This window comes from Simochromis diagramma, unplaced genomic scaffold (genome assembly GCF_900408965.1).
Source record: "Simochromis diagramma unplaced genomic scaffold, fSimDia1.1 OVJJ01000320.1, whole genome shotgun sequence".
Classification (NCBI taxonomy): Eukaryota; Metazoa; Chordata; class Actinopteri; order Cichliformes; family Cichlidae; genus Simochromis; species Simochromis diagramma.
In genome coordinates, this window is record NW_024386773.1 from 3,482,474 (window position 1) to 3,508,396 (window position 25,923).

The 25,923-nt window shown below is 39.3% G+C and overlaps 1 protein-coding gene across 2 annotated transcripts in view; it reads right to left on the minus strand.

Annotated features, from left to right (window-relative positions):
* Positions 1–806: 806 nt before the first annotated feature.
* Positions 807–25,923, minus strand: part of pmepa1 (prostate transmembrane protein, androgen induced 1) — a 40,407-nt gene continuing 15,290 nt past the window's right edge. The window contains exons 1-5 of one of the 2 annotated variants that reach the window (XM_040003922.1): positions 13,996–16,245; positions 11,856–12,010; positions 9,319–9,372; positions 8,852–9,207; positions 807–8,451 (exon numbers count right to left, since the gene is read on the minus strand). In XM_040003922.1, the coding sequence (XP_039859856.1) occupies positions 8,139–8,451; positions 8,852–9,207; positions 9,319–9,372; positions 11,856–12,010; positions 13,996–14,053 (936 nt within the window). In that variant the 5' untranslated portion in view covers positions 14,054–16,245 and the 3' untranslated portion in view covers positions 807–8,138. Of the gene's footprint in view, positions 8,452–8,851; positions 9,208–9,318; positions 9,373–11,855; positions 12,011–13,995; positions 16,246–25,923 lie in introns of those variants that run through there. The other variant, XM_040003915.1, reaches the window with a different exon arrangement.

A 25,923-nucleotide genomic window follows, 5' to 3' on the forward strand; every position in this document is an offset into this window, starting at 1 on the left:
AAACCTGCACAGGCATTTTATTTACAACATATTTTCACAGTGCCATCATGCAGCAGACACAGCATGTTCAGAGTATCTCACGTTTTTACTAAAATGCAAAGTCCAAAAAATAACATTTTTACAAAAAGTCTGACACACTCCCTCCTTTCTGTGCTTTCATGTATTTTCAACAAATACAAACAACACAATCAAAAGGCCTGAGTCTCCCTGGTGGACCAGATCAGTGAACACTGACCCCTTAAACACTAATAACTAGACATGAAGTAAATCTAACAATCATAACCATGATGTGGCCATTGAGCCTTGAACTCTAATTCAAGTGCGCCATCTGCTGGATACATATTTACAGCAACTTAACTCTGCAGATGAAAATAAAATGTGTTTCAAGAGTCACACAACATTTAAAAGTTATGATAATTTTTTTGCTAATTTGGATGCCACATGATGACAGTAGGATCATATTTGAGTTTAAATATCACAAAAGCAATCATCCATGTTGCAGAGTACCTTCTGTCAGATCAATGCTTCAGCCTGAATCAAAGTACAGTCAACAGATCTGCTGCATGATGCTATCACATCAGCATGGAACAGGAGCTAATCTAAGGGATGTTCCCAGCAGCTTTTTGAAATGTGCATACAAACCAAATCTTGTATGTGTACAAAGTGTCTGTGCATGTGTGTGTGTGTGTGTGTCTGTGTGGTGGATGAATGAATGTGTGTCAAAGGCTCCTTTCTTGCAAAAACAAAAAAAAGCAAAGCCTTCAACAATTACTAAATACAAAATAAATAAGCAGAGGAGACTCGGGTGAATTTATAAAACTTTTTATTTGTTTTTTTAAATCGAAGGCTAACTGAAATGTGTCTGATTCATGTTCTGTGACAACAACAATAAACCATTGTCTTGTGTTTGTAACAGAAAAGAAAATAACAACATAGCAAACCCAGCAACACATAGACCATCCAATATAAATTAAAATAAACTGTCTTAATACACAAATAAGCAGTTATTATCACTGAGAATAAGCAGGCCTCTATATAAGTGCATGAGCCATGCTGTGACAGATAACAGATTGAAGTTAAACCCTCAGCTCCATGTTCATTCTTTTTATGAACCCGGTGCTAAGTTTGAGTGATGGGAAACCCAGCATTGCAGAGAACAGATCAGAGTTCCCACATTTTTATCTGACATCTGGTCCTGAGTGAAGATTTCACTCCAAAGCTGCTGATTACTTGTGTGCAGTTTTACTTCCCTGGACACAATCGCAGCATTTTATCATGCTTTTCTAAAACATCTGGACCAGCTGCACGTAGGAATCCTTACCAGAACAAACTGGTCTATTGTACAAGCCCCACAGTTTACATGCTTGCAGGATAAAACTCAAGGACAGGTGGAAGACTTCTACAATAGTCACTGCGGTGTAAGATACAGAGGCTTATTTAAATATGAACACATAACATAACTGCGAACAAGAGTGCTTTTGTATACTTTTTCTTCGACATTGTCAGAGGAAAGGCGCCACACAGCGCTGATTAAAAGAGCAGAGCAAGCAGAGAAAAATGCGATGATACAGAAATATGAAGGGAGAAAATGGTTTGCTTGTATGCCGTCCGCCAGTCTACTTGTGTTACTTAAATCATCCTTTCTTTTAAAACTGATCAAACATGTAGCAAAAACTGGAGGAAAAAAAAAGATTTTTCCCCAAAATCGAAAACAAAAAGTTCAAGCTTGACTGAACGTTTTTTTCTTTACAGTGGTTTCGTCTTTGGAGATGTCTTAAATAATGTCACATATGAATCTGGACTGTGTGGTGTGTGATTCTTTGCAAGCAGTCAGAAATGTTAAAAGCAAATACTGCGTCTCATTAAATTTCTGAAGAAAAGCATTAATTTCAGCTGTTTTTAGTTATAGTTCCAAACATATAGAGCAGCAATAGCAACAGTAATGTGAAAGACACTTTTCTGTTTGTTTTCACAAATTTAGCATCTAATATCGTGATTATAGAAGTCCAGCTTTACCAGGAAAAAGAAAAGGGAAGAGAAGTTGGAATGATAACATAAAAACAATAGAAGCAACCACACAGGATTTGCAGATATCCGCTTTTCCACATGTTATTTGTTTGTAGTATTTTAAGGACTTTTGGTCCATTTTAGCTTAGAAACACTGAATGTTTTTTTTTTTTCCCTCCATTTTTTTTTCTTGGCCTGACTGGGCTTCCATACGTCACGGCTGTAACGTGTTAAGATTTTGTGCTGTCCGAGGTTTTGCGTTGAAAGGCAACAGTAAAGGATTTTTTTAAGTGTAAGTCTCCGATCATGCTGGACACCAGAAGGCACACATCTAGACACTGGGTCGAGTAAGGAGACGCAATGATTAGTGGGTTACGAGGACTAGGTGCTTACATGAAGATTTATACTTGGAACTTATAAGTGCGTGATACAAATGTGCTCAAAAAGGTTCCAATAAAAGGGAACTTTAGCTAGCTTTAACATAAGCTCATCTCAAGGGATGTTGATGGGGATCTGTGGCGTCGATCCCCGCACCAATCGCACCGGTTTGCTCTTCAGACAGCTGCACACTGACAACTTTAAACTGTAAAAAAGGGCACTTAAAAGCAGAAGTACATTTTCTTATATTTACACATCCTCCCCAGAAATCTGCAGTTTTTGTGTGTTAGGTAGTTTTACACTCTCGATGTTTACAAAATGAAAAAAAACAAACAAACACATTTTTTAATGATATGAACTTTTGAATTGAAGTTAAATCTTTTTGTTCTCAAGTGAATAAACATCATCAGCAACAACAACAACAACAACAACAACAACAACAATAAAAAAAACTGACATTTAGCACACTACGTTAAAATATGACTAATATCATCAAAAAGGCAAATAGTAGGTGTATTGCAACGATCTTTGCGGTGTCACTACCAAAAACATCTATCTTCATCATCATCATCATCATCATCACCAACAACAACAATCTCATCACCATCATCTATTCATCGTCATCATCTGAGACAGTGTGGCCTGGGATGATTGACAGCCCAAACTAGCCACTCACATTTTGCCCGTCTCAGCGCAGGCAGGCACACTTGTACGACATAGCAACAATAACAAACAACGAACGTTTCCAAGGAGACTCGAAGACCGCTGACCCAGCGGCAGCGAGGGCCGGTTCTGAAAGGAGCTCTGTCATTGGACAGCGGCCATCTCTAGGGAACAGGAAGAGCTCATTCAGACAGGAAGAGGGAGAGGGAGGGGAGAGGCAATCAAGGTGTGTGAAATAAATGTTTTTGCTACCTTGTGTGGTCCGCAATAACAAAAACCTCAGTGTGTGTGCGTGTGTGTTTATTGTGTGTGTGTGTCTGTGTGTGTGTGAGGCGTTTGGTTCTTCGGTGACTTTGTTTAGTCTGCTCTGTGTGTGCCTTTATGTGTTTAGTTTTTGTCTAGACAGCTGGAGGTCTTTCCCAGGGCAGGTGGGTGTACATTAACTGCACACACGCACACGCACACAGTGATCTCCTAACACTTTCAGTATCTCCACGATGGATTAAAGCAACAAAAACTATCTGAGCATTGATTGGTTTAATATCTCTCTTTTATGTGACTCAAATCGAACTGAATTTTAAAAAGAAACATAAATAAATAGAATTGAGAGTTAAAGAAAAGCTCACAAACACTGGTGAACAAGTACAACTGCATGTAAACACACCAGTCTTTAGATGTAGGCAGCGCTAGGGTATTAGCAGCTGTGTATAAATGTGTGATCTGTTCTTCCTGTCAGCCTCCAAATGACTTTTCCCTCTTTCTCCTCCTGTCTTATTTTGTATTGTCAGCCAGCCCGGGTTTTCCCCTGAAATAAGAGATTGATTCTACACATTTTTCCAACTTCCTTATACATTTTTTAAGCTCCTATCACTAATATTTGTGGTCAGAGCCTGTCCAGCCTTCTCATACCCGCTGCAAGCCCTCTGGTGCAGGAAAGGAAACCATTTAGGGAAACAACTCTGTTCAAAAACAAGTATGAAAGAGAAAAACAGTTCAAAGTACCTTAGGACTGAGAACCAGGCTGCTAACCTCATTACAGGATCAAAGATTATTATTATTATTATTACAATAATTTTTTTTAAAATGAGCCAATCATCTTTCTTTTGGGGCAGTAGATTTGTTAATTTATATAATTTTTTTTTCTTTAAGTGACCTATATTAAATGCAATGCAACAGAGGAACAATACAAAGAGCTACAGACTTTAAAGATGACGGGAGGGCGAATCTTTTTTCTCACTTTTTGTCTGTACTTTTTGAGAGGAATTCAGTGTTTTCAGGTTTTAACTCTAAAATATAAGCATCTGTAAATCCCAGATCCTCGATGGATTTTTGAAAGTAGTTTGCTGAGTAATGCTACAAGATGTTTTGAAGTTCTTTCTAATATCATCAAAGACTTTTCTAACCAGCTAGAAGAGTCTTTTCAATCTGTTTTATGATTTGAAATGTTATAGTTTGCTATAGAACACAAGACTGCACCATTGCGATCATAAAACGACGAGACACAAGACTAGCATAAACACATCCAATCCATCTATCAAGCTGTAAACGTTTAGTTTGTATCCAGCAACTTAAAATAAGAGTTTACATTAATATCAAATTTACACAGTTTTCTATGGGGTTTTTTTGTGAGACACTCATTTTTGAAGTTTTTGGATGTGGAAATGTCACCGTTCTATTTAATGGAATAGAACTGAACGGCATTTACTATGAAGAGCTCAAAGCACCAAAAATTACATTTGAAATATTCTGCAGCAATGCCTCTTTTTCAAAAATTGTGAAGCTGTTAATCAAAAAAACATCCACCAACATTTTTGTGAGCAGTTTCATGCAGGAAATATCTTCTTCAAACCAAAAGACACCCTCGCACCTGTGCAGCTACCTGATGTTACAGGTCAAATGAGGGACATCCATTCAATCTCCCACCAGCAAGAGCCTTTCATCACACGCACATGGTTGCTTTCTTCTGCACATGGACATTTTTCAAAATTGCGGATCGGTACGAACTAAAGAGTTCCTGCATGAAATGGCTCACTGTAAGGTTTGTGGATTTTTAAATTTTTTATTTTTTGAATAAACAGGTCACAATTTCTGGAAAGAGAAACTGCTGCCGTCTTTTTCACATTTTGGCACTTTAAACACCCCAAGCAGAAATTTGCCTTTTACTTACATTATATTAAAGAGAACACAGGCATCGCTGTAGCTGATTTCTCCAGAACTGGGCAATTCACACACCAGTTCAACACAATCCAGTTGGATAGGAATGAATACAAAAAAATTGGGAAAATACATAAATTTACCTTTGGGCCAAACTGTCCCTGTAAACAAGGTTTATACTGGGGAACAAGTTCAGCAGATTGAATTCTTTTTATCACGATAGTTGATAGATGCTGCTCTGACTCATCATGGAAGGAAAGTACAGACAAAAAATGAAAGATTCACCCTATGAGATTATAAAATGTATTGTTTTAGCCTTCAGACTGTCTCTCAGGAGATTTGGCTACAGTTTGGTTCAGTCCCTGAAGAGGGCGCTGTTGCATAAAGGCTGGACACTAGAGGGCGCTGATTTTGTCTGGATCAAGCAGCAGCTTTAAATACAAAAACTACAAATACTGATCAAGTAGCTCAATCGCTACCTAATGCAACTCTATTAATTCTGCACTCTTAATGAGATGACACAAGACGGGCTGCTATTAACACTCGTGCCACTTTTCAACACTTCAGTGTGTCTAGTTTCAACAACCAGCCTTGTGCTGCATTCAACACTCAAAGAGTTTGAGTCCAAAGCTTAAAAGAATGAGTTTATAAACAAGAAAATTAAAAAATTTCTCCTGATTATAGAATATATTTGTTAAAGTATATGTTCAGCTGGTTTTATGGAGACCTGTAGAAGGATAGTTGAGGATTTAAAGTCCGTATGTCTTAAAGTTCTTCAATCTCAAAATGATAAATAAAGTTGTTTTTTATTCCAGTAAATGTTAAAAGCTTTGGTCCACAACTCTTTGCATCTCTTTAAAAGTGCATCATTAGTAGTTGGAGAATCTAAATCTGAATCTAAAAGCCTAAAAGGTTCTACCGTTGTGTTTAAGCTTTATTGGTTGGTTGGTCGGTGCTGGCTGACAGAAGATTGTGGTCTCTTTCCTGGTGCAATAAAGTGCTCAGAGTGGCCTGCAAGAGAGAAAAACTTAGAGAGCAGATTGTATACATGGGTTGAAAACGTGGGAGAGATTCTATAATTCAAAGGAACCAGAGGTACGTGACCAGAAAATTTGGTCTTTTGGGTGCATGGGTGACCAAAGTGGTGCACAGTCAGTGCATCAGATATTCAGGACCTGCTGGGCGACTGGCTTCCTTCCTGAGTAATACACTACAAGGGGGGTGTCATTGGTTTGTTTTCTCTCTTCTCATCCAATGAATAAAAATATCTGACATTCAAATAAAATAACAGGATTAAAAACTAAGTCTACGACATCCTACTCTACTTAACATCTATTGTTACATTAGACTGTCTCGATTAGTCCAGACATTTGTTGTGTCTGGTTAACATGAATAAACTCTAATGTGCTTCGCTTGTTTGGTCGAGGTAGTAATAGCCAGCTTTGGGATTGGCTAATGATTCGGCCAATAGGATGAGAGAGAGTTAAGACTTTCTGATTGGACCCACAGGTTGGATGCTGACTTGTGGCTGGCTCGCGGGACTCGGACATTTGCATAAACCAACGATTATTTATTCATTTTTATCAATGGTACAGTAACGGTTAATCCGAGTCCGTTGGGCCAAAGTCAGAACCTCCCCTTACATTTATCATGATAGCAGCTGCTGTGCACCGCTCGGTCTGAGCCTCACTCACCATGTTCTTGCTTCTCTCTTGTTTTTATGCCGCAATAGACAGAGCTCCTTCAAAATAAAAGTCCCAAAAACGTTCCATTGGCGCATACTAAAAAATAGTGCAATTCTTTTCAGCAATTATATAAATAACTTTAAATTCGTGCTTTTCACTCTAGGTTTGCATACATGTGTCTGTATATATGCTCCATGTGTGACGTATATACACGTCAACATGTACGTTGCAAAAGGTGAAAAGTTGGCACCCCAACCGATTATTGATGTTTGTATCTTTTTTTTCTAAAACTAGACAACAACAAAAAAAAAAAACACTAAACAAAAGCAACACAAAAAATGTACTCATAGGAATCCATCAAGTATAGAAAAATACCCAAACTTTCCCTACTTTCTGTCTCTTTTCGATCATATTGCGGATTATTCTTTTTTTCCGGTGAACAGTCTTGAACTTTGTGCAAGCGTTCTTTAAAAAAAAGAACATACATTTTTTTTAAAAAGGAAAAAAAAGAAACAAGCATTTCAGTGGCAACTCCTGCATCGCTTAGGAAATGTAAGGCAGAACTTTTAGCCTTGTGCTACAACTCGCGGAATAAGCGAGTGTGCTAAAATGTCCCAGCGATGTGGCTAAAGCCTGGTGCAGAAGTGGAGTTTTGAATATGGACTAACTGGACACAAGCAGCGTGGTGGTGGGGGGATTATCACATTTTAAAAAAAGAAATCCTACAAATGGAAGAACCAAGAAGATTGTAACATTTCGCCATTTGCTTGGATAGGAATTTTCATGGATGTGTGAATAAGATAAAGAAAAAGTTCAACGGAAAAAAACAGACCAAGTAAATATTCATTGTGAAAGGTGATTACGCAGATCAGTCTGACAGAAGAGAGATGAAGAGGACTTGTTAAGGGAAAGAATCATCTGCTTCCATCTCATTCCCTTCTAAATCTTCCTCTCTTTTCTGACATCAACGGTTCATCAGAAGACATGAAGCAGGAAGCTGCAGAACAGGATGTGCCAGATGTTCATGCGACTGTGCTCTGCAGGAGCAATGTGGTTCTGGGTTATCTTACCCAGAGAAGCCAGTGGGGAAACTGCAAAACTGACCTGCAACAACTAAAACTAACCAGCTCTTAAACCCTTCAGAGTGGATTTTAACAACTTCGTGACTTTTCATCATTCTCCACTGGTCATTACTCCAGTGGTGAGCAGATGTAATCCCGGTTTTCTCACTGGAAGCAGAGAGCAGCACTGTCACACCTGCTGGGGTTTCTGGGATTTCTCCTTTGTATTCCTTGTGTTCCTGTTGTCCACGCTTCCTTGCTGTTGATGCGGAGGTCGGAGCAGGCCTTGTATGAGCGAGGCAGGTGGTGCTTGTGAGGATATCACAGTCCGATTGTTATGGCTGGAGGTTACAGATGTTGGGTGGTAGTAGTGCCCAATCACCTCGCTGTAGGCTGGAGGAGCTCCTTCCACTCGAGAGCCCTGCTTCTGATGCCTGGACAAAGCCTCCTGGGCTTCCAACACACTGATGCCTGAATGGACACTTGGAGGGGGGGCCTGCAGTCTGAGAGCAAAATAATTGAATGAATAAATAACACCGACAAGATGATGGCAGATAAAAAATGATTTGTTGTAGGTTTTCAGCTAATCGAATTTCTGCATTTAAAACCTTATAATGCATCATAATCACAGAAAATGAAACATAATTAAACATTAGGCTGTGAAGAGAGGATGTCTAAAGCTCTTAGTCTCCTTTTCCACTTACACTCCATTTCTCCTTTACTGTGCAGTACATCTAGTCACAGTTAGTACAAAGTTAGTACAAAGAACATAAACATTTCTATGACGCCTTTTATAAGCTGGATAAGTCTCTGATAAAAATCCTTAACACAGGAATTAGTCAACACAACGACAAGTGAGTGATCCAAAACACAATAACGGACCACAGACTTGCTTATTGTTACCTGGCCTGCAGACAGGAGTTGGATGGATCGAGAGGGTGGGAGTCGAATACTGTTCGGTTGGGTGGCGCTCTGACCGACTCGCGGTTCAGCTCCATCTGCTGCTCGGGGTCTCTGAGCTGCAGGGTGCAGGGCCCCTGGTACGGCGGGGGCTCCTCTCCATCTGAGAGGGAGATGGTGGGGGGAAGATCGATGAGGCTCTGAGGCAGGTAGGGATAAGTTGGCTGAAAGCGACTCGGGGCGTATGTGTGCTGGAAGCGCTGGGGCTGCAGCGGAGGCTGGGAGTGGCTGTGCTGTACTTCCCGCTGTATATAGGAAGAGCCCCCTCTCTCCGGGGGGTGGGTGTTATACACCTGGTGCTGTGTGAGGAGAGATATTTAATTACTGCTGTGCCTCTAACTAATGTTGGTTTAAATGAATTTTGTACTAAATCAAACTCGAAGACCACCACTGGTTGAAGCAGCACTCACCTCATTTAGACCACTGTTTGTGCCTGTTCCCTCAGAGGACCACAGACTTCCCTCCTGTGTGCAAAAAAGTCAATTTATGTAATTAAATAATAAAAATAATTCTTAATTTTTTTTCGCAGTTTGCATCTCTATTAGCAAAGAACAGCAGTAAGTAAAAGAAAATGTGGAGAAGAAGAGCATGAGAATGTCTGCATGGTGTAAACACTCAGTAGGCAGGGAAGCAGGTCTTGTGGTTGGCGCATTAGCCACTCATCTGCTGGCTGACCTCAAACCACATTTAGGACTATTTAAAAGTATAATTTATTCATCTGATTTGTAATAGTTCAAATTTCAATAAAATTGAGCTGGTTAAGACATAGATACTAGAACGGGAATATACACTGCTGCTAATAATGATTTCAACACTGCTGTGTAATTTTTAGAGATGGGTGGTTGTAACTTCCTGTCATATATTAGTTCTTGTTTTAAACACTGTCACAAAGACTTTCCACTGCGATCGCCTTTCCCCAAACATAGAACATGAGACTTGGTACTGATACACTTCTTATTGTTTGCTCAAACTTTACTGGATGGATGGATGGATGAGTGCGTGTTATTTATTAGAGGACTCTGTTTATAGAAACCTGTCTGTGCAAAAGTGTGAAGCTAACTATGATCCCTGCTATTAAAGTATTTTTAAATCTAGGTTATACTGCCTAATACTGTCTTCTCTAGTAAAACGTTGTACCTTTTACCCTGTGTTTGACCTTTTCCTACAGTTAATATATGAGCTGTATTGTGTAATGTATGTGCATAATTTGACACTGTAAGCTTCACATTCAGTTAACAAAGTATAGATTTTTTTCTGTGCACATTTAAAATCAGCAGCACATATAGTTTGGTACAACATTGCCCAACACAAGTATGACATAAAACGTTGAAATTAAGAGTGTACATGAATCTATAACGGACTGAACAATACTTTGAGCTCAAGCTGATTTTTAGAGGGTGTCTCGATGCCTTCGGTGTCACCGCTTGTAGTGAGGAGAAGACAAAAGTAGTTCTTTGCTTCTTTAAAAAAAAGTCTGAGAGGAACTTTTCCAACTTTTGTAAAAAAAAATATATATACTCTCTCTGGTGACAGTTTTCTTGCCTGCTTGTCTGGCTGCATGTGTGTCACCATGTCTGTTTGCTAATCCAAATTAACTAGGACACTATGACTCCCCTGAGCTTATAAGGAGCTCTATGTGTATGTGCATGTTTGTGCTTCATTCTTTACTCATATTTTAAACTGAAACTGAAGCCACACAGATACACACACAGACAGTGATTCAGTGGAAGGTGATTCAGGCAGCACTAGTGAAGTCATATGTTTGAGGAAGCCTCAGGTGTAAGTCGGTGCGTGTTCTTCAAATAGACATCGGCAAGTCGCCATGGCCCTTAATGAAGAAATGAGTCAGTGCGTTAGCGTTAGCCTGCAGCACAGTTTAATCACTGTGATCACATGCGGCCAGTTGGCACGCCTCTGAAACTGCTTTTATTGTGAAACTGTCTGAAACAGATGCTAACTTCCTCCAGGAAGTCTGTTTATAAAGATGAATGACTGTAACTATAAAAGGTCAGGGTGGTTGAGGGGTTTGTTATATGTTTTATCTATTTGTCTTTATAAATCATTTCGTTCATTTTTCATATATTTCTTTAACTCTCTCTCTCTCCCTACATATATCTTGTTCATAACCTTGCAAAGTTGGATAGCTTTACTGGAAAATAAAATTCCACCTGTCGAGACACTAACTTTATTCCATGTCTTAAACAGACTGTGCTATTTTATTTCTTCAATTAATGAATTCATTTATCTTACATAATATCTGCCACCATTTACAACTTTTCATTTTCTGTTTGCTCCACATATTCAAACCGACTTTATCTGTCTCTGACACAGAAACACGTGTATGTTTAAGCTATGTAAAGGCACTATGGAAAAATGAGCGGTGTAGTGATGCAGTAGGTAAGCAAAGTTGCCACTCATCTCACCAATCTGAGCCATGGTCTGAGTAACTCTCATCACTCAGGCGACTCACACATGGACTCTATACTCTGACCGAGCCCTTTGCACTACTTTCAAGCACTTTGTTCTCCAATGTCTGCCTTTCTACTGTTTTGTAAATGTTTCTCCTGCTTGTTATTTATTCCTCCTGTCTTATCATTTATATTTAATTCCTGCACAGAGCACCCATAATTTCATTGTACATGTACAATGACAATAAAGGGCTATTCTATTCTATTCTATTCTATAGTCTGGATACAAGTGCACATTTTGGTGTATTGAGGTTGAATAAAATGAATTTCTTTGAAATGAAAGAAAACAGTGAACTACAGGCCTTAAAATACATTTTCTCTTCTTTGCTCGGTGTGTCAGAACTGTGTTACCTTTTTAGCAGCAACATGTATGTAAACCCAACTGAATAAAAAGTCTTGCACACATAATGAATGAGCTACTGTAAGTGCATAGCTTGGGCAACACATCATCATGCAGTCCTGGCATAAGTCTGACTTACGTTGGCCAGTGGCAGGTGTCTCCTGCGTGTAGGGGTGTGCCTGGAGAGAAGGGAGCGTGCTGATAGGCGGTAGTGGTTGAGAAGACAGGTGATGACCACCACCATCACCATCATGACTATTACGATCACCAGAATCTGGACGAACTCCAGCTGGGCTGCAGTGACAGAGAAACAAAGACTGACATAAGTACGAGTCTCAAGAAAGCAGAAAACAGTCCTCTGTGGCTCTTTGTACAATAACCCTGATGATGGTACAGTCACATTAACACCGTTAGGTCAGGCCTTGCAAGGACATGAAAAGTGTATGATGACGTCTGCCTATTTTGCATTATATTTGAAGATCTAATATTTCTATTTATTTATTTATTGGAAAATCCAATCATTGTCAGAGACTTTTTAGATGGCCAAAGGCCTCATCCCCTGTATAGTTGCCTCAGATAACACAATCACCATCCTCTTATTACGTTTTAGGGCAATAACAGTTAAGATCACGGCTCTCTAGTCTCATTCCAAGCAACTAAAAATACACATTTCAAAAGTTCAGGGCTTTCACAGAAACAAAACACTGTTGTACATCCTGATTTAGTTATTCAACTGAAATACTAATGATAATAATAACAAAATAACTCATGGCTGGATTTGAAAAATAGTATTGTCCATTTAATCATTGGGGATGTTGGTAGTTGAGGTCAAACAACATGGAGAGAGCTAAAGTACATGAAACAGTGTTGCAACATATACCCAATAATTACTGTGTAAAATATATGAGTTCATCATCTTTTTTGGTTTTTTAGTACTACTTGGAGTGCTTCATCACATTCGTGGTTAAAAATGACTTCAACAAATACGAAAACACACATTTAAAGCAGGCTGGTATAATTGATGTTATTAGAAGAAAAAACAGAGAAAGATATAGTCCTCATGTCAGGTCAGGGTGTTTCACACACACACACACACACACACACACACACACACACACACACACACACACACACACACACACACACACACACACATACACACACACAGCCGAGGCCAGGCTGACAGACAGGGCCACCTTTGTTGAGAGACAGCCTGCTTTAAATACCCCCTAACCCTGCTCCACCTCCCCCATCATCAGCACTGCCATTATCCACACACACAGAAACGGAGGCTTTTTTCTCACACTTTGTTTTTGTTTTGTTTTTTTCACAGGGAGCAGGCAGAGGTCAGGGCCAAGTCAGACACAAGAGCATAAAGTAACTAGCAGACAACAAACCAACCCTCCCCCGCACACCCCCTGCCCACACACACTCACACTGCATTCTGTTTTTCTCACAGTCCACACCAGTTCTCACAGTCTTGAGTTCCTCTTACCAGTAAACCATCACAGAAGATGAAGAAGTATAGAGTCAGGTGACTCCTGTATCGCTGGATTCATTCACGTATTACTTTTTATCACATTTATTTATATTAGCTCACAGGCTACACTGACATATTAAAGCAAAAAAAGAAAGTTTCAGAGACGCACAGAACTCTTTGATAGAGAAGCAGAGTTTTAGAGAATCAATAGAAGTGAACAGCCAAAGTTAAAACATATACTAGTTTCTGGGAACTAAGCACCAGTTTTTTAACAAAACAAATCGAACATTTTATTTTAACCATGATTAAAAGCATCATTCTTCCCCTTCTGTTAGGCACTTATGTTTAGCACGTATGGTCTATATACACAAGAGGACCACAAAGAACTTCAGGGAACGTGGTCAGAAGACCACTTAGGACAAACTTCTGTAAGACTTGCAGCTGCACACTTCCTGGGATTAAAAGGATTTTCACAACAAGATAACCCAAAGTTGGCTGAGATGATGCATTTAAATGCCATTTCACTTGACCAACTGTCCAAATTTCCAAGATTTTTAATATGCAGTGACGCACATAGTAAACCTGCAAACTCCCACATGTAAGAAAAACTTTAATTGACAATTTAGATATATACATATGTAACTATCTACAACTATCTGCAAATATGCTGATTCGCATGCATTTAAAAGGAAAAATGAACTTAAAGACTAAAGCGTGCTTGCTTAAAAATAAATCAGACTCTAGTGCATACAAAGGAATCTGATAACATACATCTTTTCATCTCAGATAAGAAACTCACCGCACAACTGTGTCTGAACACAGTTGTCATGGTTGTGACTCTGTGATGAAGGTTGCATAGTCTCGTCACTCAACAAGTCTCACAAAAAAAAAAGGTTGATTTCCAGAGGACAGATCCTGAAGATCTGCTACTGAGGGAAAAGGAAGAAACCAACGCTAAACCAAAACAACAAAAATAAAAGAAAGTAAAACAAAACTTTCCAAGCTACATATCCCGTGGATGCTCCAACACCATGTGTGTCCTCACCGGCCGTCACACACACTCTGAGCCTGGAGTAAGCTTTGTCTGCAACTTTTTCTCACACACATTCCCACACTGTCCAGACACACACAGGCGCACATATCGAGGAAACAGCTGACCAGACCCTTTCTTCTGCCCTCCCTCGCCACCAAAACCCAATAGCTGTGAACAAAAGGGGTCAGTGTGAGGGAGGAGGGGAGGCAGAGAAAGAGACAGAGGGAGAGGGGAGAGAAAAAGAGGGGGAGTGGTGGGAGCGTCTGGGAGAGGAGACAGATGGGTCAGTGGGATGGAGAGAATAATGATGAGATAGAGAGAGAGACATGGAAAGGGGAGGGGGAGCTGAGTTTGAAGTTTGAACTTCTCTGCTCATTAGGACATTCAAACACTGAGACAATTAAACTCTTACAAGCAGAATACAACAGTTAGTACTGACTGCTTCATCATTGAAAGGATCGTTGTGGTCTGGTATGGTCTGTCATGGCACGGTATGGTGCTGCAGGGGTCAAGAACAAGAGCGCAGCTTTTTAAATATTATATGAAGAGATCGTGTATGAAATGATTCCCTGCAAATGTTGTAATTCATCCCTCTTTGACTCTCAAATCTATTTTTGCTGGTGTACAGATGCAAAATATGGAAAATTGTGTCACCGTCCATAAATATCCAGACCTAAATTTAGCTGTAAGGCAACACCATCCCTCCAGGACAAAGCCCAATATGTTGTCTCCCACAAAATAACACTTTTATCCAAAATGCTAAGAAAACTAAGCAAAAGGCAAACCATGAGAATATTTAACCTCACACTAATGAAGCCCCTTTTCCCTCATATTACTTGGAAAATGTTATAATAATTTTTTTTTTAAATTACCAGCCAATGTCAGGGGTTGTGGGGCCTAATTACATAAGTGGATTCAAGTGGATTGGACCCACATGTACAGTCGTGGTTTTTCAGTCCATTACAGAAGATCAGCTACTGTCACGTCTGCATCTTCTCTCTGTCTCTAAGTTCTTTGGGCAGAAACCAGAGCACCTGGATGTAACCCACGCATCCACAGGGTGAACTCGGAAAGCCAGGTTGGTCCGAACCCAGGATCGTTCTTGGTATGAGGTGACATTGCTAACCACTGCACTACCATGCAGCCCTGTTACATAACGTCAGAGTTCCTGTTGACGTTGTGAATGCAGAAAAGACGGCTTGGAAGGTTTATAGTTACCAAAGAGGCCACTGTGCTGTGTACGGTATGTTGCGAAGGGAAAGGAAAGGGAGGGAAAGAAAAGTTGTGGGAGTTTAGCACCAGCTGAAAGAACAAGCTGTCAGCAGGCAGTGAGCCCACAGACACGCGCACACACACACACACAGTCTGGGTGGCTTCACACAGATGGCGAGACTGGCATCGCTGTATGTTTAAGTGCCTCTCTGTTCCTTTTTTGCCTTTGACAATAACAACAGTTCGCTTTAACAGGCAATGTGACTGTTTACAGATAATAATTTTAGTCTGTTTATGTTTGCTCATGTGGGTGTCTGTGTTCCTTTCCTCCCATGTCTGCTACAGTACGTCCCTTAATTTCTCCCTTTGATATCTTTCCGTCCTTCCTTTCAGTCCTTTTTTTTTCTCCTTTCTGTCCGAGGTTTGAACATTTCATGGCAACATTGTTCAAAAATTAAAAGTGGATTTAGCACATAAAGCCATACTGTTGCATTCTGGCACTTACACACATTTTTTTATGTGCCAATTTAGTTGTTTGCTTCCTACTGGATATCTCAAAACTGCTCATCTTAATATTATATTTATAGCACTTCTATTGACATATCTATAGCTTTGTAGTGACACTAGGCTTGTTTGACTCATTTTGGTAAAAGTACATATATAGCCAAATCTGATGTAAAGTGGGCCCCAACAGCAAAACCCATGCATATTAAATTAACAATATTAATAAGAAGAAGTAAACATGTCCACCTTCTCCGTTGCTTTTAGTCTAAATAAGTAAAATCACATTTATTAAACCATTCTTTACAAAACACATGAAGAGCAGACTATAAGTGATAGATTACAGTAGATCTACAAGTATTTTGGAACTACAGATTTGTTTTTGTTTTGTTTTTTTACTTTTTTACAGTTTAGACAACTTGTAGAGATAAAAAAAATACTTTTAAGCTTTCAGATATTTCCACACCCTTGTCATATTTTGGCATCGCCACACCAGGGGTTCTGGCCCGTGGACCGAATGTTTGAAAGCTGCATTTACAGGCACAAGTTTGAGCCACTCTGGAGTGCCTTTCGCTGACGTTTTAATGTTTGTTATCCTGTTTCCTTTCAGCTTTTGCAAATTGATGCGTCATCATTCAATAAAAAATTCCTACTATTGCTATAAACACATACTCTGTCAGTTCCCCTGAACACAGAGCTCCCAAAACTGCGAGGCCAGCAGGTCGGCCAGCAGCTCTCCTCCCTTCCCTTTCTTTTCCGCTCTTATTTTGATTCTCTCTTTTCTCTCCAGTGTCAATAATGCTGCGTTTAGCTCACTCCTTCCATTCTGCATGCTAACTGTGTTTTCATCCACTTATGCCGCTCATTTTAAGGTGCATAATTTTGCAGAGAGATTTTATTTTATTTTTTGCAGAATTTAGGGCATGTTTTTCCCCCACCCCGTGGAGATTTAAAATGCGCAGCCATTCCACCTCATTTTCCCCATTCCCTCTTCTTCTTTTTTCTCTCTGTCATCTTATTCTTTATCCTTATTTCTCTTCTCTTTCAATCGCAGAAGCCTTTTTGGTATGCCAAAATTATTTTTAAAGCAAATGTGTTGTGCAGATGCACCACTGAAAAACATCCTTGAGGCTAAAACATGCTCCAGCGAAGATACATAATAACACTGTGTCTGTGGTATGCTACAAAAAACAGGTTTGTGCAAACCGCAGAGGCTCCAAAATCTCAGCTACATGCTCATATGTGTGCATTCAAAGAGACAAGAAAAGAAATATAAAACAAATAGGCAAACAATGATCAAGCTTTAGTGTATTTGATTTCTTCCTGGCAGACAAAAATGTGCACCGCCGAGTATTTGTGCCAAATGCAAACAGAAAACCGCATTCATGGGTTTATTAAGCCTCAGCCCACGCTGCATTGACAATTGCTAAGGTTATAAGTCAAAGAAATCCCTCTGCCCCAGATAAATTTCAAAAGACACTGCTACCCTTGTTGACTTCATCAAACTCTTTTATTTTTTGTCTTTAAATAATGGACGGTGGCCTGTGATCCAAAAGACGACTTCTCTACCCCTAACCTTCATTGTATTTCACACAAATGGAGTCTAAAAAAATCTCTTACTAATTCATTAGCCATCTGGGGTGCAACTGTATTGTGCAAAAGAATTTTTATTTAATCCTTGAATAGTTAAGGCGATATTTTCAGCTCACCTGTTTGTTCTGATCTGCAGTTTACTAAAAAAATTGTCACATGTGTGATGGTGATTAAAAATGACTTAAATGGCTCATCCAGTTTCAAATTATCTTCAGTTGACTGACTAATTGAATCAGTGCAGGTGCTTAACCTTCAGCCAGATTAGACAAGCAACCAAAATAACTGAGAGGATTCATTTATGACCCCTTATCTTTTATGCAGGAATATTTTTTCTAATGACGCCATTTGAGTTTATTATAGCTGCCGTCTTTCCTTAAGCTATGACAGATGCCTTCTAATATATAATTGTATTGTATAATTGTTTTAATCATTTTAATGCAATAAAAGCATCTCCAACTCGTCTCCATTAGTTGTTTTGCTGTTATTTGCCTCAAGGCTTCTGCAGCAGCACGTCTTGCTATTCTAGGCCTATTAGCTATGCTTCATTGCTACATTGTAGCGATCAGACACTGAAAATTAGTGCACGATTTTAAAACGTGCATATATTTTCAAAGTGATAAAAAACTGAAAAGTTGAAGAAGTCAAAGTTTGACTTTATGACTGAACTTAAAACAGTTGAGAGTTACATTTCATTTTTTGTTTTTATGAATTTGATTATGCCAAAAAGAATTTGCAGCATATTAAAGATAATCTCAGAAAAAGATGGTTTGTGTAAAAACTGATCATCAAAATAAAAGCCTGACGTCTCTCATTTCATCCTGAGTCTGATTGCACAGCTTACATCAGCTTAGAGACTAAACAGAAAGTCTGTGGTGCTTTCTGGTTTATTAGGACTGAAACAAAAAAAATGGTGTCAGGTTGAATTATGCAGGATTTACAGTGTTGCACTAAAATTCAGCATATTTTCTTTTTGAAAGATCAAGGTTCAGACCTGTGTCTTCCCAGTGCCTTATCTTCAAGGAAGAACAATTCTAAATAGCCATTTGAAGTTCCTTTAATTTTCCTTGTGCAATGCTAAAGAAACATTTTCACTTCTCAGAATTGTTGCATGAGAGAGATTGCTGATCGCTTCCCTCCCTCTGTGGTGTTGTCTAGACAGGAGGAGGCTGTAAGCCTGGCAGGCAGGCAGGCACTCCATGGTTAATCTAAAGCAATTAGCTCATTTGTCATCCATTGCCTGCTCTCAGTCTATCTGCCTCCTTCTCCTCCTCCTCCTGCATTCAACTAAAGGTCACAAGCGGTCATTGCCGAGTCAGATGGCTCTGAGAGTGCAGACAGAGAGAGAGAGTGGGGAGGGCAGGAGAATTGAGGGAGGGGTGGTAGGAGAAAGGAAGACAGGGAGGAAGAAAATATGGTGGGAAGGAAGGAGGGAGTGGAAGGGAAGAAGTTGAAGAGTGAGGAATAAAGCAGGGAATGTTAAGGGAGGCAGAAAAGAAGGCAGGACATGAAATATATTAGCAAAGGAGATGGAAAATATGAGGTTGAAAAGCTTAAAAAGGGAGGAAGGAAGGCAACCAGAAAAGAAAATGTAAAAAAAATCAATGATGAAAAGAGTAGAAAGGGAGAAAGGGAAGAAGAGAGAGAGAAGAGCTCGCTAATTCCTCCCCCTTTCTCAGTCCTCAGATGACTCGACAGTCTGGGTAGTCAGAAATAGCACAGACAGCTGTGTGTGTGTATGTGTGTGTGTGAGAGAGAGAGTGTTTGTGCAAGCTCCTATATGTGTGTGAGTGTGAGAGGCAGAGTTATAGGTCATAGGTTCACACAATTTTGCCTGCCAATTTCCATGAGAAAGGCTATAGGGGGCAATGGGTGGTGGTATATGTGTGTGTGTGTGTGTGTGTGTGTGTGTGTGTGTGTGTGTGTGTGTGTGTGTAAGGGAGGTTTGCACAAACACCCACACATACATACAAGAAAGACACACAAAATGATACACACTGTCTCTTCCCATTGACTTTGGAAGTCATAGTCATGGTGCAGCCAACAAGTGTGGGAACTTTGGTCCATAAAACTCCCACTGCTTGATTCAACAGTGGGAAAATAGAGACAGAAATCTGTGTGTGTGTGTGTGTGTGTGTGCAAGTGTGTGTGTGTGTGTGAGTGTGTGCATGTTTGAAGGGGTAAGTTATCATCCTTCCTCATCTTTCTCTAACCGTCATCCCATTTCTGATTCTCATCTTTCATTAGTCTTTGCTCTGAAAAAGGAAACTTCTCTCTCATCACGTCTTGCTTGGGACAACACGCAGTCATGTGTTACTTAAACCGAGCACACACACACACACACACACACACACACACACACACAGACTTTAATGAGAGCAGGAACATTAGCTAAGGACTTCTGCTGCAGTGTAAAGTACAGGAATTTGACAGTTGATGTATTGAAATACTAGACAGTAAAGTTGTCAATAGACTCACCGACTGAAGCATTTTAAAGCCCAAAAGTGTGACGATTGCGAGTGTAACAGATGATTAACATTGATGTAAAACCAGAACTGTAACTTTACATGATCCACTTGCACTGTGTGTAATTTTACATTACCCAAAGCCTACTTTGCAAATGAGGACCAGATCCTGCTGGCTAGGGCATTGTTTTAGATGGTGGAAGAAACCGGAGCTCCCAGAGAAATACGTGCAAGTACGGAGAGAAGGTGCAAACGAGTGAAAGGCCCTGCCCGGGTTTGAACCCAGGAAAAAGTTAGAGGTAACAGCAAGCAAAATGTGCTGACATATGTACCTGAATCCATCTCAAATGGAGATTCTTTCCCTGTAAAAAAAAAAAAATGAATGCATGCAAATCAGTACAGAGGTTCACTATGTCAAACCACTGTACTGTAATAATAATAATAAAACAAATACCGATATCACAGTCTATATATCAAATTTTAAAACTAAATGGATAAGGGAAAAAAACAAAACAGCCATCACTGCCATTGTGATAAAGAGCATTATTTCACCACGTAAGTAACCACCTTATCTAAATGTTCAGTGCAGACATTTTACAACAAGACAAAATAAAGTAGAACTGGAGGATATGTAATAGGTGTAAGAACTGGGTGTATAGAATAGATGAGTGCTGGAGTGGAAGAAGGACAGAGAAGCATTAGTCTAAATTTAGAGTGTTAATCCAGGGAACTCCCATGTTAAATTGCAAGTCCCATCTGGAACGCTAGCTATGCTAACTCTAGCAGAGAGTAGGTCACTGACTCTGTGTAAACTAAATATCCTGACCATGAAACACATAAAGCATGCTGCCAGCTCTCACCAATACAATACAGGTGCTGTGACCTTTGACACTTTGACCTTCAGACTTTAATGACCTTTCAGAGTCCACCCTAATAACACATTTGACTCAGTTTTTTTTAAATACAAATGATAAAATACAAAAGTCTTTGTTATTTAACAAGAACCAATGACAACTTTAATAAAACTGAATAATAATAATAAGGATTATTATTAGAAAAAAGTAAATGTGTTTGGATAGCATTAAAGGCTATAGTACTGAAACGTCTCATTGAGCAGGTCACACTAATCAGTAAGTTTGGTGCTTTCATGTTTTATGCTGTTTTCACCTAAAACAATTGCAACACAGCTGATTAAAGTTCTACGAGTTCACAGCTTTTTGAGGTTTCTTGTAAAAATACTGGAAGAAGAATTACTTTCGTGACAGGTGGTGAATATACTGAGCTACAGTACTGTACATTAGCTTACTTACATTTTATTTAAAAAATGCAATTTCAATACCACTAATGCGTTTTTGTTATTGTAAATAATTTGCTTTTTGGCTTGACTTTGTTTTACTCTCTGTGATATGTATGCGTATGTCTGTTTTCTGAAGTTGGCCATGTTTTGAAGTTGCTATTAAAAAGATATAACCATGCTGTTTGTTTGACTAGCTCTCATCAGCATGTGGGCGGTATTTATTATAGTTGTCTTGTGTTTGGCATCTGTTGTCCAAAGGTTTTACAGAAATAGCTCATTTTTTATCTTTAATTCTGCTATAGCAATTGCACTGTTTTCACCAAAATTATTACAGTAAAAAATGTAAAACTGTATAAAAGACATTATCCTGACCACACAGTTACAGTTATGTTTCTGCATGTCTTAAGAATATTTGTTTTTTCTGGTTTGCAGGAGTCTGGCTGAGCTGTGGGACGATAAAGGAAATGAATAAAAATTAAATAGAATCCCTGCTGTGCTGACATCAGAAACATCAGCGAAATGGAAACAAAGCGCAGACAAATGCAAACAACACACCTCGTGCTGTACTGGACACGCAAAGCCATTAATGTTAACAATGGAAAAAGTGACAGTATGTAAAGTCCAACAAGGAGACCGGAAATCATTCACTCAGTGTTCTCACACACACACACGCACACACACACACACACACTGCTCCTCTGTGTACTAGCTGACCTGCAGAGCATTCTGTCTGAAACATATGAAAATCAAACCTCATTATCAGCTGCTTGTCTGGCTCTGTGTTTGTGTGTGCGCGCGCGCGAGTGTATGTGTGTGTTGCTCATTATAATTCTAGCCAGAAGGAGCTAGACTACCCCTGTCGTCTCGCACCCCCGCACACGCAGACACGCACGCACACAGATAGACCTTCGTTCACAAACACACACGGTGTTCATTTGAATGAGAAAGAGACAAGAAAGTCACGGGCAGGTCACATTCGCGTGTGTGTGTGTTTATAATGGATCTGATCCAAAGTGACACTAGACATAACAATAATCATTAGCAGCGTGCAATCAGTGGCTGCGCGCACACAGACACACATTTACAGGTCATCAGGTTAGCTAACAAAGTTACTGGTTCAATTCCTTCTGTCAGCAGTGGCAAATTTTTGCCAAAGTGCCCTTTAGCAGTACTATTACAGCAAAATTACACCAACCTTTACTGTTATATTGTCACATTTACTTTTGTGCATGATTAGTCTTTTCTGTATTCTACATCTACAAGCTTACATGGATAAAATAATTATTGTCCCTCATTCATTTTTTAAAAATTCAGCGCTCCTCTTTTCTTTGTAGCTGTGCACTTTTTGACCTTCTTTAAAAAAACCAGTTACTGGTTCAACTCTATTTCAAATAACTGAAAATGAGCCTTTGATCAACAAAATCTTTCTAGTGGGAATTAAAAAGTTGAAACGCACTTTGCATGGATAAACCTGCAGAGGGCTCATTAATGGTTGGATCATTAATGATTGCCTACAGTTGCCTTTTTCTCCACATTGCTAATGGTCTCTTGCCAGGCCCACTTCACGTCAGGACAGCTCTCCCTCACTCTCCACATCTGTGCCGAGCCACAGGCCTCACTTGGACCCACAGTCTGGGCCCAGCTTCCAACATGATAACCCAGTGTTCCCACCACGTCCAGGTGTGATTCTCAAGTTTTCAGTTGAATTGTTCGGGAAAGTCCCCTGTTAATAAATGGGTGTGTTTGTAAAGCCAATAGTCCTACGTAACTGCGTTAAATAATCACGATTTTATTTTAGTATACACAATTATTATTTCTGTCATAAAAGAACAGTAGGGATATCATGCATATTATAACTGGCATACACTAGGGGCTGAGAGCCAAGGATCAGTTTTCAATATGATATTATTACATTAGATTGTTTACAGTAACACATCACAGTACAGTGACACCCCTCTCTTCACTTTACCCTCATTCATTTTATACGCTCCACCATAAGGAGTCTTTAAGTGACCTATGACTGGCAGGGTAGCCCGTTTAGATCTCCTGAATGCTTTAATAAAAATGTAAGTATTTGGCACCAGTGTGTTGACAACTTATCACAAGAGGACGTGATTCAATATGATAAATGTGCCAGTGCACGATATTTCTTTCATAGCTCCAGCTAATGACTCTTCTGAGATTATTGCTGCTTATTAACCAAATATTTGTTCTATAAAACATTAGAAAAAGAATCGCTGTCACATTTTTCTAGACTCCAGACAGCGTTGTCAAATGTCTAGCGGTGTCTGATTAACAGTTTGAAGAATAAAGAAATTCCGTTAATGTAAAAACTGGCACAGATCTGTCAAATGTTTCATGTTATTGGCCAGAAATGACTTCAATTATCCAAACAGTCGTTGATTAATTTCCTGTTGTTTGATTTAAATTAATGGTAATAATGAATTTCAATGTCACGATTTAATGTATTAAGTAATAATAATAATAATGGATTGCATTTATATAGCGCTTTTCGGGACCCCTCAAAGTGCTTTACAATTCCACTATTCATTCACTCTCACATTCATACACTGGTGGACGCAAGCTACAGTTGTAGCCACAGCTGCCCTGGGGCAGACTGACAGAAGCGAGGCTGCCATATCGCGCCATCGGCCCCTCTGGCCAACACCAGTAGGTGGCAGGTGAAGTGTCTTGCCCAAGGACACAACGACCGAGACTGTCCGAGCCGGGGCTGGAACCGGCAACCTTCCGATTACAAGACGAACACCCAACTCTCTACTCTAAGTAGTATTAAGATGCATCCTGTATACATGGATTGGGGAAATTGGGCTGATTTTTTTTTTAAATTTTGATGAGATGTTACTGATTTTTTCAGCTACTATTAGTTTAATCTTAGTCGGTCACTTTAGTGAGCAAGAATTTGTAAGTGTGCTAAGTCACTAAATGGGTTTCTAACATCTAAGACATTTTGAGCTACGTCCAAAAGCTGAAAGAAACCAAAAGTTTGCTTTTATCTGACAAAACAGTTATAAATTATTTTACTTGCGTATCCTCAATAGAGAACTGTTTTAAGCCATGCTCCAAAAACTTGTTAAAAATGACTCATAGCATTAAATGTATCACAATAGCCCACTAATAGTGAATTTTTATGCATTTAGGAGAATATAAAATAAATAATACTGAGAAAAATTAGTGGTGTTTCAGTGATAAAGGGTCACTAAGGAGGTATGAATTTAGTGTAATAAATATTCAAGGACAAACCTGTTGTGTTCTGCAGGTGTGTGTATGCCTAAGATAAGCTAAAAGCAGTTATAGAGGTAATGAGTTTGCGATCAAGCCTGCAAAACGAGGCAAATGTGTGTGTGTGTGTGTGTGTGTGTGTGTGTGTGAGCCAGGCATGTGGTTCCTCTCCAGCTGCCAAATCAAAACTCGCTCAGCCAGTCCTTTCATGCACGCACACACACGCGCGCACACACACCTGGCTAGACAAAACAATGTCTGTCTGACCCTGTGTGCGTTTTTGTGTGTCTGCATGGGAAAATCAATTCCACATTAATAAACAATGGTTAATGAATTAAAAGCACTTCTGTCTGCGGCTACAGTGAGTGTGTGCGGAACGCAAGCAAACACTGAGAACGATGTTAATGATTTACTGTGCACGAAAATCTGTTGTGCTCAGACTGGATGCCATGTGATTCAAGTACCAATCCCCACTAAAAGCTCTACTATTAAATATTTTGATATCAGTGATGAATTGGATGACTGAACATAATCTAAAATAGGTCACTTGTATTGATGAATTCACAAATTTTACAGCTCTTTCTTTTAAAGACGTGCTAGGAAGCTGTGTTCATAATTAATCTCTTTTAAAAACGACACACCTGTTACACAGTTACAAGTTACACACTAACAACTGAAGAGGTGGAGGCCAAACAAAGACTCGAAATAAGGAGTAGGTTTGCTCAGAAGGCTCTTAATTCTTACTTTCATTATATATTTTTTTCTCAATAATGAACAATTTTACTATTGTAGGGTCTACCTTACAATAAAAAGCGCCTTGAGGCGACTGTTGTTGTGATTTGGCGCTTTACTCATTTATCTGCTCAGGATCATAGCGACGAAGTCCAAATTCCAAACATATTTGGTCTGTTTTTATAATTAAAAAAAAACATAATAAGCAAACGCTGTCATTTCACAAGCAGCAACCTGTTGAAGTTTAAGGTTTCATGATCTATGCTTCAAGAATAAGTCATTTGGAAAAGTTGTACTATTTTCCTTAGTATCTTCTAAGACTTTTTTGTGGTTTTGAAGTGCAACCAGACTATTTGTGGTTGTATTAAAAACCAGAAAGCCTATCCTAACACACGTTTTGCTAATTTTCTTAAGTTAGTAGCAATTCCCCTCCCAGGCAGTCGCTCCTTTTATTTCATTGAAGAATTGTAACAGATGCCAATACCTATGATGATGGTGGAATAATAATGTAAATGCTACATTTGATGATCTCTGTTTACATTAACATGCTCCATTAAGGAAATACTGAACCATTTGATGACTAAACACATTCTTACCCTCCCTCGACCAACACCGCCACCCTCACTCTCTTTATAAACTGCAATCCAACAACAGCAA